Here is a 15,751-nt window from a genome sequence, read left to right on the forward strand (position 1 = left end):
AGTTTGTCATTTCTAAAAATCTTTCTTCAGTTTGCTTAGGGAGAGGAGTGCTGTGCCATGGGGTCCTTCCCACAGGAGACAGTTCTCTGTGAACTTCTCCAACATGGTTCTAATTTTCACAAGTAGCAGTCCTTCCCAACCTGCTGCAACATGAGTCCTTCCCACAGGCAAACGGTCTTCCCACAACTGTTTGCATGGGTCATTTAGTTCATGGGCTACAGTCTTTTAAGGATGAGCTGTTCTAGTTTGGAAGCAAGGATCCTCTTCCTTTTTTCCTGGAAGCAAAGGTCCTCTCTCTATGTTCAAGTTTGTCACTAAATTACAGCTTTTCAGCATTCACACGCTCTAGCCTATCTTTTCTCACAGGCTGCAAGTAGGCTTCTACATATCCCCCATGCACTTCATGAATTACAGGGAAAAAACCCCGTTTGTTGTATTATAGTCCTCACCATGGCTTGCAGAAGAATCTCACCTCCAATGCCCAGAGCACCTCCTCCTCCTCCCTCATTTTTCACCGACCTTAGTGTCACCATGTTCTCCTCATGTGTCTTCACCTTTTCCTTTTCTCTGACTTGGGAGAAAATTGGTGTCCATTGGTTCATTTGTTCTCAAGTTCTATAAATTGAAAAGTTTTTATAGAGTTCCACAGTGCTGAAAGGTTGAGCCTGTCTAGGCTCCACATTGGAGAATTACTTGCTATGCCTCTCACTGTTGGTCACATGGTCCCCGCTGGCACCGCATGAGCTGCTCCGGCTGCCAGTTCCAGTCAGCGCCTGTCCTCATGTGGGGCGCCAAAAAGGAAAAGCTACTGCTGCTTCTGCCCTCCTGTTCGCAGCATGGCTGGGCTAAAAGTGTCTAAGCAAGTAAAGTTCATTGCGAGCCATGCTGAGATGGCAGCTGCCGCGTGGCACCACCCCAGCTGCACCGATCCCAGCCATGCAGCCGCTCCCAGCGCCAGGATGGCAACAGCCGCCCTCGGCCGCATGAGCGCTCTGGGCACTGGCCACATGGCCACATGGTCTCGGCCCCGTGGCTGCTCGCGGTGCTGGGATAGTGCCCCAGCAGCACAGCCTCAGTGGCCGCGCCAAAAAGAGTCCCGGCCACACCAGGAAGGGGCCTGGCGGCCCTCTCACCACCCCTCTGAGGGGAGAAAGAAAGAGAGCTTGCACATGTTTTTTTGTTTTTAAATATGCCATCACAGAAGCATTACTAACTTCTGTAATTGGGCCAGCCAATATGTCCATTGTCAGAGTATTCAGGGATTTGCTCTACTGGACATCGAAGTTTTGAGGAGCTTCTCTCTCAGAAGCAGCCTCTGTGGGTTCCTCTGCCCCCACTGAAAGCCATATTGTGTTAAATGAACGCGATGGTAATCCTGAAAATGTATTCATTTTATTCCAGCATCCCAGTTTATTTTCAAAGGGGATACAAGTGCATAAAAAAGTAGATATCAATCAATGAAATATTTGTGTGTGTGTTTGGCAAAACAGTTCTCACTCTTTAGGTAAATTAGTCATTATTTTCTACCCTGTCTGCTCCATAGATTGCCAGTGTTAGTATAGGAACAAATAGCAACTTCTGTATTTTATTTTCAGCATAGCTTTATTTATGCGCTACCTTTTTTTGAATTTACTTTTTTAGTTATGTGGATACATTTAATAACTGTGGTCTTGCAGTTTGAGGAAAATTCAAAATCAAGAATAATTCAATGCAGTGTGGGAAAATGCAACTGAGACAGTTTTCTGATCTTATCAGGCTTTCAATGGTAATATATGTTGACCAGTACTTGACTGAGGAAGTGAGAAGGTAGAGGAGTAAAGACCGTTTTGTATTACCCAAGATTGGAATCCTGGTGGTGAAGAAAATATCTTGGTTTTGGAAGTGGCCTGCTTATGCCTTAAAACATGTCATAGGGAAGCAATGTTCAGTGTAGGAAGTATTTTTCATACAAAACATGTCTTTTATGCTATGCTCTATATTACATGTATACACATGAATGATGAACAAACAGTTCAAAACCAGCTGTGTGTATTTTTCATTTAAACAGACTTATAAAGAACACTTAGAAGGCCAGAAACACAAAAAGAAAGAAGCGGCATTAAAAGCTTCCCAGAACACCAATAACAACAGTACTTCTGCTCGTGGAACTCAGAATCAGTTGCGCTGTGAGCTTTGTGATGTGTCTTGTACAGGAGCAGATGCTTACGCTGCCCATATCCGTGGAGCCAAACATCAGAAAGTAAGAACTTTCTCTCATCTATATTATACAAGTCAGTCATATATTTCTTCCCATAATTTTTCTCATTTTAGGAGAAAATACGCAGAAAGAATATAATTAGAATTTTGTTTAAAGACAGTTCTGCTTTTTGTTTCAAAATTATCTTTAAGCTCACTAGTACAAGGGCCTTGTTGGGAGAAAGGGGGAAAACATATTGCCACAGCATCAAGGAGATGAGGATATATTGGGAAAGGTATGTAAATAGTAGGAAGAAGGTATAGAGCAAGATGGGGAAAAGTGTCAATGAGGACATGCAGTAGCATGCTTGTGCCCCCTAACACTTTTCAAGACTTGTCTTGACATTCTTATTTGGCACTGTGAAGTGCTCTGTGCTTTGAAATACTGTAAACTGAGTCAGTGCCAAGGAATGAGATTATTATGTATCACTTTTTGGTATTTCTTGCAAAAAAAAAAAAAAAAAAGGCATATGGAAACAAGGAACAATTTCCTGTAGTAGATTTTATGAGCATGTTTAAAGAATTTTGGTGAGCATGCTTCCCCTATTGTCTGTGTGCAGTTAGGTGAACATTTTAGAATTAAGACTATGAGCTGCACTGTGAACTCCTGTGACCTGTGTTCTAAATTTGGTCATACGACAATAAATGGAATGGTGCAGTGTAGAATGCATGTTTAGGTATTACAGTATTGGGGTACACAAAACAGAGAGTACTTTGGACCTTATTAACATAAGAGATTTGATAAATAAAATGCCTTGGCAAGACCAAACAGAACTTTGAGAATTAAATCAAGATTGCAAGAATATTAAATCTGACGGATTTACAGGAAAAAGAAAATTACCTCAAATTCTGCAAGCAGGAGATGTTGTAAAATGCATAAGTTTATTTATGCAATTTTTAACCCAATCATTGTAGTAAAACATTACTAGCCTTCCTAAAATACTATATAAGCATTTGTATCCCACAATAAAATCAGATTCTTTGATCATCTCAAAGTCTTCCCTGTCTCTCTTGATCACCCATATTACAGATTTTCCTCAAAGCTGTGGAATTATTAATGTAAGTAACAATGTAATAATATTCAGCTTTTATAGACCTTTGTATCTCAGAACACTGTACAAAGTGGCATCAGTAATATCATTCCTATTCAAGTAAATAAATCTCATAGCAAATTTAAAATAATTTTCCAAATTTTTTTTGTTAGTAGAAGAACAAAAATTATCATTTATATAGATTTGCCTAGTTTGTTCTTTCATTAATGAAGTTGAGTCATTACATTTTTGTGTTGTGCCCAATAACTCCATAGGTATATGGAGTACAATAATATATTATCTTTGTATATTTGGACGTCCTTTTCTCTTCCTCATAGATAGTTGCTAACTAATACTAAGTTAGGTTGTCATCTTTGCAAAAATGAAATCTCAAAGGACTCTTTCTTTGGTACACTGAAGAATCTTGTGCATTCTAGTGGGAAAAAAGTAATCTAGAAGAGTTTCTTGAACTTAAATTTGTAATATTACATGACATTAATATGTCTGTATTCTGATGAGGAACATGCTTAAAATAAGAATAAAAAGCTAAGAAGTGTATGTATACACTTGTGTGCATATCATAGAATTATTTAGGGTGTAGAAGCCCTCTAAGATCATTGACTCCAACTGTTAAACTAACACTGCCGAGTCCACCACTAAACCATGTCCCTAAGCACCACATCTACATGTCTTTCATGACTTTTAAATTCCTCCAGGGATGGTGGCTCAGCCACTTCCCTGAGTAGCCTCTTCCAATGCTTGACAACCCTTTCAGTGAAGAAATTTTTCCTAATATCCAATCTAAACCTCCCCTGGCACAACTTGAGGCCATTTCCTCCTGTCCTAGCTCTTGCTACATGGGAGAAGAGACCAACACCCACCTGGCTATAGCCTCCTTTCAGGTAGTTGTAGAGAGTGATAAGGTCTCATCTGAGCCTCCTTTTCTTCAGGCTAAACAGCCCCAGCTCCCTCAGCCGCTCCTCATAGGACTTGTGCTCTAGACCTTTTACCAGTTTTGTTGCCCTTATTTGGATGCACTCTACCACCTCAACATCTGTCTGGTTTTGAGGGACCCAAAACTGAACACAGGATTCAAGGTGTGGCCTCACCAGTGCCAAGTACAAAGGGACAGTCACTTCCCTAGTCCTGCTGACCGCAGTATTTCTGTTACAGGCCAGTATGTCATTTGCCATCTTGACCACCTGGGCACAGGCTGGCTCAAGTTCAGCTGGCTGTTGGCCAACACTCCTTGTTCCTATTCCATCTTTCCACCTGCTCTTCCCCAAGCCTGTAGCGCTGCAGGGGGTTGTTGTGACCCAAGTGCAGGATCTGCTACTTCACCTTGTTGAACCTGATTGTGTACATGTATTTGCATTAAAGACACAGCTAGCAGATTTGCATTTTTTTTACTGCTACTTTCAAACCCAGTCTCCAGTTTTCATTCTGCATGTTTTGTTCTTATGGACTGCATGTATTGCTTTTTCAGGTGATGGTTAGCTGTCACCAAAAAGAAGTATTATTCTATCTCAAGTGTGTTGTAAAAAGGCCTCTGCTTATTACTTCTAAGAATAAGCACATACCTCTTAACTTTCAAGGAGATAAAGAGCTCTGAAATATGCCTTTTGCATCCTCCTTAACTCTTTCTGCAGATGTGCTTTAACAAAAAGAAAAGAAAGCCTTTGTCCAAGGAATATCTTCCATTTTGCTAGGTAACCTGGAAAGTCTATAAATATTCTTAAAATGTAGTGATGAAAAGAGACAGTGTTGAATCTGAATTAAATAACTTATTTACAAATATTATTTGGAACTAAAATAACTAAAATAGTTCAGCATACTACAATTTTTGGAGGGAGAATAAAAAGCAACCAGGCAACAAAATAGTCACGTTGGAAACATTTTGCCCAAACTGTTTTGTGAGTTTTACTGGCTTGTGAGTTTATTGACTTTCTGTTCTTATTTACACAGCTTTTGGAGTAAATGTGTGAATTTCTAGGGGAAATAAGCAACCTGAGATAAATATTAACTATTTCCTCATCACAGACGATAAGAACTTTTGCATGTCCCTTTCTTTTCCTCCTGAGATTGCTTTTAGTAAAGAGGCAATAACTTTGAAATAAAATAAAAATATCAATATCACTGGTGATATTGATGTTTTTGTTAAAGCTTCAATAACCTATAACAAGTTCAATTTTTTATAGCAACCCCAAGGAGATAATATTATTAATTTCTTGTTATTTTTATAGGTAGTAAAGTTGCATACAAAACTTGGCAAACCTATTCCATCAACTGAACCAAATGTGGTTACCCAAGCTGCAACTTCAACATCCACATCTGCTTCTAAACCAACTGCTTCTGCTTCAGATATAGCAACTAGCAGCAGTACTGTGAACTCCTCTGTTGCATCCTCTACAGTGAAAATTCTTACTCCCACGGCAAATGCACCACTTAACACTGTGTCCAACAACAAAACATCTTCAACCGCTGCTAATATAGCTGTAAAGAAAATATCTCCACCAAAAATAAACTTTGTTGGCAAGTACAGAAGTCAGTCTTTATTTTAAACCTAACCTATTCTATAGTTTTTAAAAATATTTTAGTGCAACAAGTACAAATATATTTAATTAACTTCTGCATGAGTAATTCTGTTGTGTTTACGAGAATTATTACTAATGGGGAAAATAAGAATGTGTTTCGAAATTTTGCTTCACAGTTTATACTGTTTTCTGCCCTTTTGTCTTCACCTGACCTCTCCTGGAGGCCTCTCCCACCTTCAGAAAAAGCCTCCCACCTTTGGTTTCTTCTGTAGTAGCTGCTGGAGTATTGCAGATTATAGTCCAGTTGCTTCTAATTTCAGTTCACAGCCTGGCCTGTTAACACAGCCTGCAGTAGGTTGGCAATTGGTAACTGGGAAACTGAAACATTATTGTAACACTGGAAATTTAACAGTGGAAACTTATGAAATAAGCATGACAGACATTTAGAGACAGAAAGCAGTTGTTCAATAGTAAGCTAACTTGCTCTCAAAGGAAAGATCTATGCAGTTGCAACACTGAAAGTATGCTGTCTTTTTTAGTCCCTCAAAACCTTTTAATGTTTGTACTTTCTTGGATCTATTTGCAAAAAGAAAACAAATCTGATGACAAAAAAAATTAAAATATATTTGCTGAGTTGTTCCCATTCAGTCCTATCTCTTGAAAAAGCATGAAAATTACAATTACAACTATATAAAGCAAAAGATTTCTTGCTAAAATAAAAAACTAGGTTTTTAAATAAGTTTGTTTTAGCTTTAAAAAAAACCAACTTTAATAGTATTTAAAAATGTTTAGTTTAACTAAAATTCAGACTGATAATACTTTGACCAGAACACTGATACTTGCAAATAAACTCTTCAGTTTGCACATCATGTATAATTCTCATTTTATGAAAGTTAGAGATTTAACTTTTTTGATTTGTAGGTGGTAATAAACTTCAGACAACAGGAAGTAAACTGGAAGAAATGAAATCAGCTGAAAGTGTTAAAGTAACAACTGCTGCTACAATACAAACACAGGAAGTAAAACCAGACACAGCAGCTGAACCAGTGACATCTACGAATCTTGCTGCCTTGCAAAGTGATGTCCAGCCAGTGGGCCATGACTATGTGGAAGAGGTATTGATATGAAAACATGGATTATTTTTTAGCTATTATATGGAGAGAGGTTCTAGTCCCTTCATCATCTTTGTGGCCTTTCATTGGACTCTCTCTACTATGTCCATGTCTCTCTTGCACTGCGGAGCCCAGAACTGGACACAAGACTCCAGGTGTGACCTCACCAGTGCTGAGTTAGAGAGGAACGATTAGCTTTCTCAATCTGCTAGCAATACTTTGTTGAATGCAGCCTGGGATGCCATTTGCCGCCTTTGCAGCAAGGGCACATTGTTGACTCAAGTTTAACTTAGTGTTCACCAGGACCCCCAGGGCCTTTTCTGTCAATCTGCTTTCCAGTTGGGTGGCCCCCAGCATATATTGGCACAAGGCTGTTCCTCCCCAGATGCAGGACTTTGTACTTCTCCCTGTTGAACTTCACAAGGTTCCTGTCAGCCCGTTTCTCCAGCCTGTTGAGATCTCTCTAGACAGCAGCTCAACCCTCTGGCATATCAGCCACTGCATTCAGTTTTGTGTCATAAGCAAACTTGTTGAGGGTGCACTCTGCCCAATCACCAGATCAATAATGAATATGTTAAACAGAATTAGACCCAACATTGAGCCCTGGGATACACTGCTAGCTACTGGCCTTCAACTAAATTTCATTCTACTGATCACCACCCTCTGGGCTTTGCCATTCAGCCAGCTTTTGATCCACCTCACTGTATGTTTATCCAGCCCTTACATCAACAGTTAGTCTATGAGCATATTATGGTGAGACTGTGTCAAAGGTCTTACTGAAGTCCAGGTAGACAACATCAACTGCTTTCCCCTCATCTACCAGGCCAGTCACTTCATTGCAGAAGTTTATCAAGTTGAACAAGCATGACTTTCCCTTGGTGAAGCCATGCTGACTACTGATGATGATTTTCTTGTCCTTAATGTGCCTGGAACTGGTGTCCAGAATTAGGTGCTCCATCACCTTCCCAGGGATTGAGGTGAAGCTAACTGGCCTGTAATTCCCTGGGTCCTTCTTGAAGATAAGAGTGATAAGGCACTGAACCTGCAAAGGCTTGTGCATATGTTTACATTTTTGTACTGTGCATGTTTCTTTTGACCTCAGTGGGGCATTCTTCATGTTGGTGGAATGAGATATGTGGATGAAATATGATGCAAATTTTTCATAGTTTGTAATTATTCAACTCATTATGTTCGGGCTCAAGTTTAAAGCTGTTGAAGAACTTTGTTCCTTACCAAACACCATGGTGTGTCTGTCAGAATTGAAAGTTCTATTTTGCCTTTTTTCAGTTCCTGTGTGAAGTTTTAAGCATGTTTTGAGATGGGTAGACATTACCCAGTGTCACTGAATTCGATTAATTTTTAAATCAGCTTTTGTTAAAAAAAAAGTAAATGTGTTTTATAACTTTTATTTTCCAGGTAAGAAATGATGAAGGAAAGGTGATCCGCTTTCACTGTAAACTTTGTGAATGCAGTTTTAATGATCCTAATGCCAAAGAGATGCACTTAAAAGGGAGGCGGCACAGACTTCAGTATAAGGTTGGTAAAAATGCTAATACTTTTATCTGGAAGTCTACGAGATGACAGATGACTGATTACATGTTCTTATAATTAAAGACTAGTCAGAAGTAGGTGCTCTGACTAAACAGCATATAAAAAAAGCTAGAGAAATATATTTCTGAGGGAGTATAGTCTTTAAAGTTGTAATGCAGACTGAAACTGCATTTTTGTTTGGGTGTTGCTTTAAACATTCTGAACATTGCTTTCAGGCATTTTTTTTCCAACATTAAAATATTGTACAGTGTGTGCAAGCAATAGTAGGTGCTTTGTTGCTTACCATAAATTTCAAAGGGTCAATGTTTTTGGCAGGATAAACCACATAAACCCCTTATGGAGACATTTGAGAAACAAGTATTTGCAGACATTTTAGTCATGAATGGAGAGACACCTATAGTGACACATGGTGTATTAAGATTATATAAAAAGAATTTACTGTGGTCACAGGAGATACAATGGGCCTGCATAATCATGAAAGGGATGAAAGAAGAGGAAAGAAAAAATTGCCAGAAAAATTTCTTTAGTGTCTTATGATTATGGTCCAGTATGAGGGACCCTTCAGGAACAGGGCATCAGGAAGCGCACAGTAGTTAAGATGAAATGGTTTTTTTTCAGGCTATATTGTAATCATCCTGCTACAGAATGAACAGCAAATTACTTAGTATTTCATGCAGCATTTTAATTTTAGATAGTTTTGTTCTCACATAGCTGAAAAAGGAATTAATGCTATATGTAGTACATTGCTGTTTCTTTCCTTTAAAATACCAGACACAGATTTTTCTTCAGCTGTTTTTTCAGTGCGGTTCTAAAACTGCATTTTACTCCCCTTGATTTTATCATAGACTTGTAGTGTGTGCTAAACATGTCAGAAGAACTCCATAACCTTGAGATGATAAGAGGCAAACCAACATTTCATTTGTTATTTTTCTGAACTAGAAAAAAGTAAACCCAGATTTACAAGTAGAAGTAAAGCCCAGTATTCGAGCAAGAAAAATTCAAGAAGAGAAGATGAGGAAACAGATGCAGAAAGAAGAATACTGGAGAAGGCGAGAAGAGGAAGAACGCTGGAGGATGGAAATGAGGTAATGCATTCTGTTTTATCAGCAAATGAGACAAAGTTGCAGTCAGATTATCTAAAACTAACTCTTCATCTGTAATGACTTATTTTAAATACTTGTTTTGGGAGCTCTATACTGTCTTGTTTTAAATTAAGTTGTCATTATCCCTCAGGATTTTTTTTTGTTTTGTTTTGTTTTGGGTTTTTTGTTCAATCTCTCTGAGGAATGTAGACTCACTAGAATTATTCCCTATGAATTCAGACCTGCTTTCAAAATAACCATTCATTTTAGGTACCCTCTGGAGTTCATTGGTATTTGTTCTTGATTACTAGAAATGAGTTAGTGAGAACATCCAAGAATTTATTTAGAATGGTTGGAAGTATTAACTGCTATATAAAGAGGACATTTTGATGTACTTCAGGCGATATGAAGAGGACATGTACTGGAGGAGAATGGAGGAAGAGCAGCATCACTGGGATGACCGTCGCAGAATACCAGATGGAGGATATCCTCATGGTCCTCCAGGATCTCTAGGCCTGCTGGGAGTTAGGCCAGGAATGCCTCCTCAGCCCCAAGGACCAGCCGTGAGTTTCTTAGCTTGAGGGGAAAAAAAGAAAGAAGAAAATGCTTACCAAGACGCACAGTTAAGAACTATAAATTATTCAGTGCTACTTCAGTTGTCTCCAGCGTTTCTTAATAAAGCATATAGAAAAGTGAAGAAAAAATTATACTAATGAAACTCTATAGTTGGACCGCTTTCAAAATAAGCCCACTTATATGACAAAAGGATGCCTTGAAGACAAATATTGTTTCTTCTGAAATAAAAGTCACTCTGGATTTGTGTACTACTTCTTATTTAATTGCATTATACTTTTATTTATCTAATTGTGGACAAATGTATGGATAAAAAGTGGTTGGATCATCAGTCCCAGAGGATAATGGTTTAGTGGTGGGCCATACTCTACCTGGAGGTCAGTAAACAAGTGCAGTGCTGCATGTGTTTATCCCGGGATTTTTCTCATTAGCATCTCATCAATGATCTGAAAGGTGATGGAGTGAGTTCGTGCTCATCAGGTTTGCAGCTGACATGAAACTGAATTGGTTCCAGTAGGGAGAACAGTTGATACCTTTGAGGGTAGGGCTGCTATCCAGCATGACCTAGACAGATTGGAAGAATGGACCAACAGGAACTTTATGGAATTCTGCAAGGACAAATGCCTAATGCTACACTTGGGAGGGCATAACTGCTTGCACTGAAGGGCTGGATAGAAGCCCTGCTGAAAGGCATCTGGGGTTCTTGGCAGATGGTAGTAAGCTGAATGTGAACCAACCATGTGCCCTGGCAGCAAGCAAGGCTAATAGCATCCATGGTGATATTAACAGAAGCATAACCAGTAGATAAAAGGAAGTGATCCACTTTCATGAGACCCAAACTGCAATACTGCATTCAGTTTTGGACTTTCCAGTACAAGACAGATTCTGATAAACTACAGCAGGTGTGGCTGCTGGGATCAGGGGTCTGTAGTGTGCCCTGTGAGGAGAGACTTGAGGGATCTGGGCCTGTTCAGGCTGGAGAAGAGAGCTTCAGTGGGATGTAATAGCCTTCTAATACCAGTGCGTTATAAAGATAATGGTGCCAGGCTCTTTACAGTGAGAGGGTGAGATATACCAGCTTAAGCTGAGACAAAAAAAGTGCAAACTGAATACAGGATTTTTTTTCTTTTTTTCTCCACACAGATGTTGTGAAGCTCCCTCTTTGGCAGTTTTCAAGAACCAACTGGATGAAGCTCTGAGCAACATGATATAGTCTTATAGCTGACCATGGTTTCCACAGGAGGCTGGACTAGAGGACCTCCTGAGGTCCCTTTCTATTTGAATTTTTCTGTGATTCTATGAAAGTAATCATGGATACTTTATTTTATGGCAGTATGCAAGTATTTCCCAGTTAACAGAAAGACAATAGATATTTATGTTGGGGAGGTACTTTTGATCCTGGGATTTCCCAATTTATTTTTTAAATACATCTCATGTTTTTTACAGATATGATTGATTGTGATCAGGGTAAGTTATTAAGGATACTTTATGTTTCCTTACGTCTCAATAATTTGAGGTTTGAATATTCTGTTGTTTAGCCATGTTTGGTTTTTGGTCACACATCACCTGTGAACTTGAAAGTATATAATAGAATTATAGAATAGTTTGGTTTGGAATGGACCTTAAAGGTCATCTAGTTCCAACCCCCTACCATGGGCAGGGACACCTTCCACTAGACCAGGTTGCTCAGAGCCACATCCAACCTGGGCTTGAACACTTCCAGGGATGGCACATTCACAACTTCTCTGGACAGCCTGTTCCAGGGCCTCACCACCCTCACAGTAAAGAATTTATTCCTAATATCTAATGTAAACCTATTCTCTTTCAGTTTAAAGCCCTTGTCCTTTCACTACATGCCCTTGTAAAAAGTTCCTCTCCAGCTCTCTTGTAGGCCCCCTTTAGGTACTGGAAGGTGCTCTAAGATCTCCCTAGAGCCTTCTCTTCTCCAGGCTGAACAGCCCCAGTTTTCTCAGCCTGTCTTCCTAGGAGAGATGCTCCAGCCCTGTGATCATCTTGGTGGCCTCCTCTGGACTTGCTCCAGTAGGTCCACATCCTTCTTATGTTGAGATTGCCAGAGCTGGATTCAGTACTCCAGGTGGGGCCTCATGAGAACAGAACAGTCACCTGCCTTTACCTGTTGTGTACCCAAATTTCAGAAATGTGCTTTTTCATCTGTTTAGCCTCTACGCCGCTCTGACTCCTCTGATGACCGCTATGTGATGACCAAACATGCAGCTATATATCCAACAGAGGAGGAACTTCAAGCAGTCCAAAAAATTGTCTCTATTACTGAGCGTGCTTTGAAACTTGTTTCTGACAATATGACTGACCATGAAAAAAGCAAGAGCAAAGAGGGAGATGACAAAAAAGACAGCAGTAAAGACAGGTATTTTTTTTCCTTCTTATTTTTAAAGAATTTTACGACTTCTTTCTGAAGCCATTTTATGTTTTTCCTTGTACTGTTATCAGTGCTTTCAGGAAGTCTGTTCCCTTCGGATTTTAATATGACATATGTCACTGTGGCTTCAAGAGTATATGGAATACTGCTATTTTATTTAATTTTGCTATCTTCATGTTTAGTTTTATGATTTTTATAGTATTTTAAATGCAGCTTTTAACTATAATTCACAGAGCTTTGAAAGGAGTTTTACGGGTGGGCGTTTTGGCTAAAGGTTTGTTACTCCGTGGAGACCGAAATGTCAATCTTGTTTTGTTATGTGCTGAGAAGCCTTCAAAGATGTTACTTGGTTTTATTGCTGAAAGTCTTCCCAAACAACTTGCAGTAAGTAATATTTAGATTTTTGGATCTGAATTTTGGTAAAAATACTATAAAAGTCTGTCCTCAAGTCAAATGTCTGTCGGGCTGACTGTGCTGCATTTCATAGGTCAGGTACAGTTTCTTTTCATTTTCTGACTCTGTCTGAATTCAGGGACTATGCTGTGTGTTTTGCTTTCTGTATATTACATCCATACAAGTGTCTAGGTGCTTATGCTAGCAGTGTAGTTTCAATCACAATTTAATAGATTTCCTTCAACTGGGAAATAGAAATGAGCGGAAGAAAGACTATTATCCAGTTACCAGCAGCGATAGACATAATTTGTGCGGTGTTACAGGAAGCTTGCACTGCCTGAAGGTCAAAGTTCTCCATTAATGCCAGTCTCTTTGTACTCGTCTTGTTTCCAGTTTGTATGTGTCAGCGCTTTGTAGTCCCAGAAGTAGTTAACTAAGTCTTGTATGTGTTTTTTTTAATTTGGCCCTTCAAAAAAAAGTACATGTAGTCTTAAACCATTCAGCAAAATTCATATAAACCATTTGTTGTATTTCTACAATAAATGAAAGTACAGAATAAAGTTTTTAGCTTGAGTACTCTCTACTGAACAAAGCCTGTCTAGTATTGCTATAGGATGTTTTTCACAGCATTAGTACTTCAGTGCAGTCTGGTAAAATGCTCAACAGAATCCATGGCATGGTAGAAGCATTAGCAGGATCAGAATAATTAGAAAATAATCTTGGGTTTGCTCTTGTTTGAAATAACAGAAGAAAGCTTTAAACCTGCACATCTTGGTCTGGCTTTGTGGAGAATTCACTTGTTCCTCTAGTTTGTGGAAGAAGGCGATAAAGGTGCCTACAGCTTTATTTTGGGGATATTTAGAGTTAATAAATCTAGTCCCAAGAAGAAATTCTGAGTGACCACCTTGTTACTCTTACTATTTTTTCCCCCTGGTGTTAATCTTGTCCTTTGCTCTCATCAGAGGATGTTGTGTTAGCCAAGTATAGAATGTGACTCAGTACTCAACTTGTAACTGCAAGCTTGAAGAACCACCTCTGCATCTTGGTGCTTTTTAAAGGCTCCTGTGTTCCAATAAGAAAAACATTCAACTGGCATTTGAAGTGCCACTGAGGCTTTTATTTATCTCAAATGCTGTCAAGGTTCTTGTTATGTAATTTACTTATTTATATGAATTTCACCTGGTTGTTTTTTTCTCATTTGCACACTTGGCAACTGCTGTGTGTTTTCATTAATGATTTGGAAACAGTATGCAAGTCCATATATATATGTATTAATTGTGTATACTGTTGTTTCTTTGAATACACAGGTATTTGCTTCATATAATTATATTGCGTTTCTGCCTTTCTGTTAAAAAAGGCTATGATGAAATCCATTTTCTTCCCTTTACTTTTCTTGGCCACATGCTAATGGAAGTTTCTCTTTTTTGATATTTAGGTAATAAGTCCCGAGAAATATGATATCAAGTGTGCAGTCCCAGAAGCAGCAATAATTTTAAATTCATGTGTGGAACCCAAAATGCAAGTTACTATCACACTGACATCTCCAGTCATTCGGGAGGAGAACATGAGGGATAGAGGTTGGGAAGTTGTTAAAGATGTTGCTTCTATCTATTCTGCTTAAGATAGCATTGAGGCCCTAGAAGGCAACATGCTGGCATAACTAAAGTACTTGATCAAAACCTTGTTTTTCAACAAGCAGTCTCGGTAGAGAACAATTTCCTATAAAAAATGCTTATATGATGCATTTAATTTTTTAAAATTCTAATTTGAAGTCCAACTTCAGCTTTCTGGAAAAGGTACAAACTTGATTCTTTTTCACCCCTCTTATAAAATTTTAGGTAAAACTATTTTATAACAAGTGGCTATAAACTGGCTTTAAAATGCAGTCCTGCCCTAAAAGAAAGATCACATTTTCAAGTTTTAGCTAGATCAGTATTACCATCATTGACATATTCCAAATAGCAGCACCACCTAAAATGTACTTTTGTATTTTTGATGGTAACAGTGCTTATAATTTTAAAAGAAGATGTAATTTTGTTTCCAGCACTCTGAGGTTGCTTTTTGGCCTGGAGTTATTTTTGAATATATTTAGGCTCCTGATATTGCAACCAGTCTTCTATCCAACTGGCAAACTCAGACTAGGAAAATAAGAAATGGCTTTGTCATTTCATCTGCAGCAGAAAGTGAAATTTGTAAATAAAATTACATTTCTGAAGTTCACAGTTTCTCTGGTGCCAGCAATGTTGCTTTACGGTCTGTTTTGTAATGCTTTCCAAGCTTTAAAAGCTTTTAAGCCAACAAGCATGAATAATGTTTACAGTACATTGGTTCCTTTTGTTTTTGGGTCAGATAAAACTAACTTTTGTTTCCTTTTAATCCTGTATTTTCATAGTTGAAGAGATCATGGCAAACAGGGTTCTGGTGTTTGACAGTGAACCTACATATAGCAAATCTGAGGCTGTCTTAACACTTCTATGCAGGTTGAAAAAAATTGTATGTATGTATACTTGTGCTCATGTATATATGTATTTATATAAGCCACAGAGACTTTTTAAATTTCATCTCATCATTACATGCCCTCTACATTACTTCAGATTTTTATATTGCATTAGTAAATGTTCTGTAGCTATGACTAATGCATTGTAAGCAAGCTGTGTTAACAAAGTCATCCTACATAATCAGAAAGAAAAATGTCAAGATGCATTCTCTAGTTTGGATGACTTCTGGAGTCTTTAAGAGTGCTTTGTACATGATTTTTGAGCTTTACATATTATTCCTAGTTATAAAGTCTTTGTACATATACTATCACACCAAATCAGTTTACTCGTTTTTTGAAAATCTT

The 15,751-nt window shown here is 38.4% G+C and overlaps 1 protein-coding gene across 1 annotated transcript in view; it reads left to right on the plus strand.

Annotated features, from left to right (window-relative positions):
- LOC131095407 (zinc finger RNA-binding protein-like) overlaps positions 1–15,751 on the plus strand; it is a 77,969-nt gene that overhangs the window by 48,873 nt on the left and 13,345 nt on the right. The window contains exons 7-15 of the mRNA XM_058043102.1: positions 2,048–2,239; positions 5,510–5,798; positions 6,722–6,915; positions 8,329–8,448; positions 9,403–9,548; positions 9,946–10,108; positions 12,299–12,504; positions 12,750–12,900; positions 14,345–14,486. Coding sequence (XP_057899085.1) covers positions 2,048–2,239; positions 5,510–5,798; positions 6,722–6,915; positions 8,329–8,448; positions 9,403–9,548; positions 9,946–10,108; positions 12,299–12,504; positions 12,750–12,900; positions 14,345–14,486 — 1,603 coding nt within the window. The remainder of the gene's footprint in view (positions 1–2,047; positions 2,240–5,509; positions 5,799–6,721; positions 6,916–8,328; positions 8,449–9,402; positions 9,549–9,945; positions 10,109–12,298; positions 12,505–12,749; positions 12,901–14,344; positions 14,487–15,751) is intronic.

Source organism: Melospiza georgiana, chromosome W (genome assembly GCF_028018845.1).
Source record: "Melospiza georgiana isolate bMelGeo1 chromosome W, bMelGeo1.pri, whole genome shotgun sequence".
In the NCBI taxonomy this organism is placed as follows: Eukaryota; Metazoa; Chordata; class Aves; order Passeriformes; family Passerellidae; genus Melospiza; species Melospiza georgiana.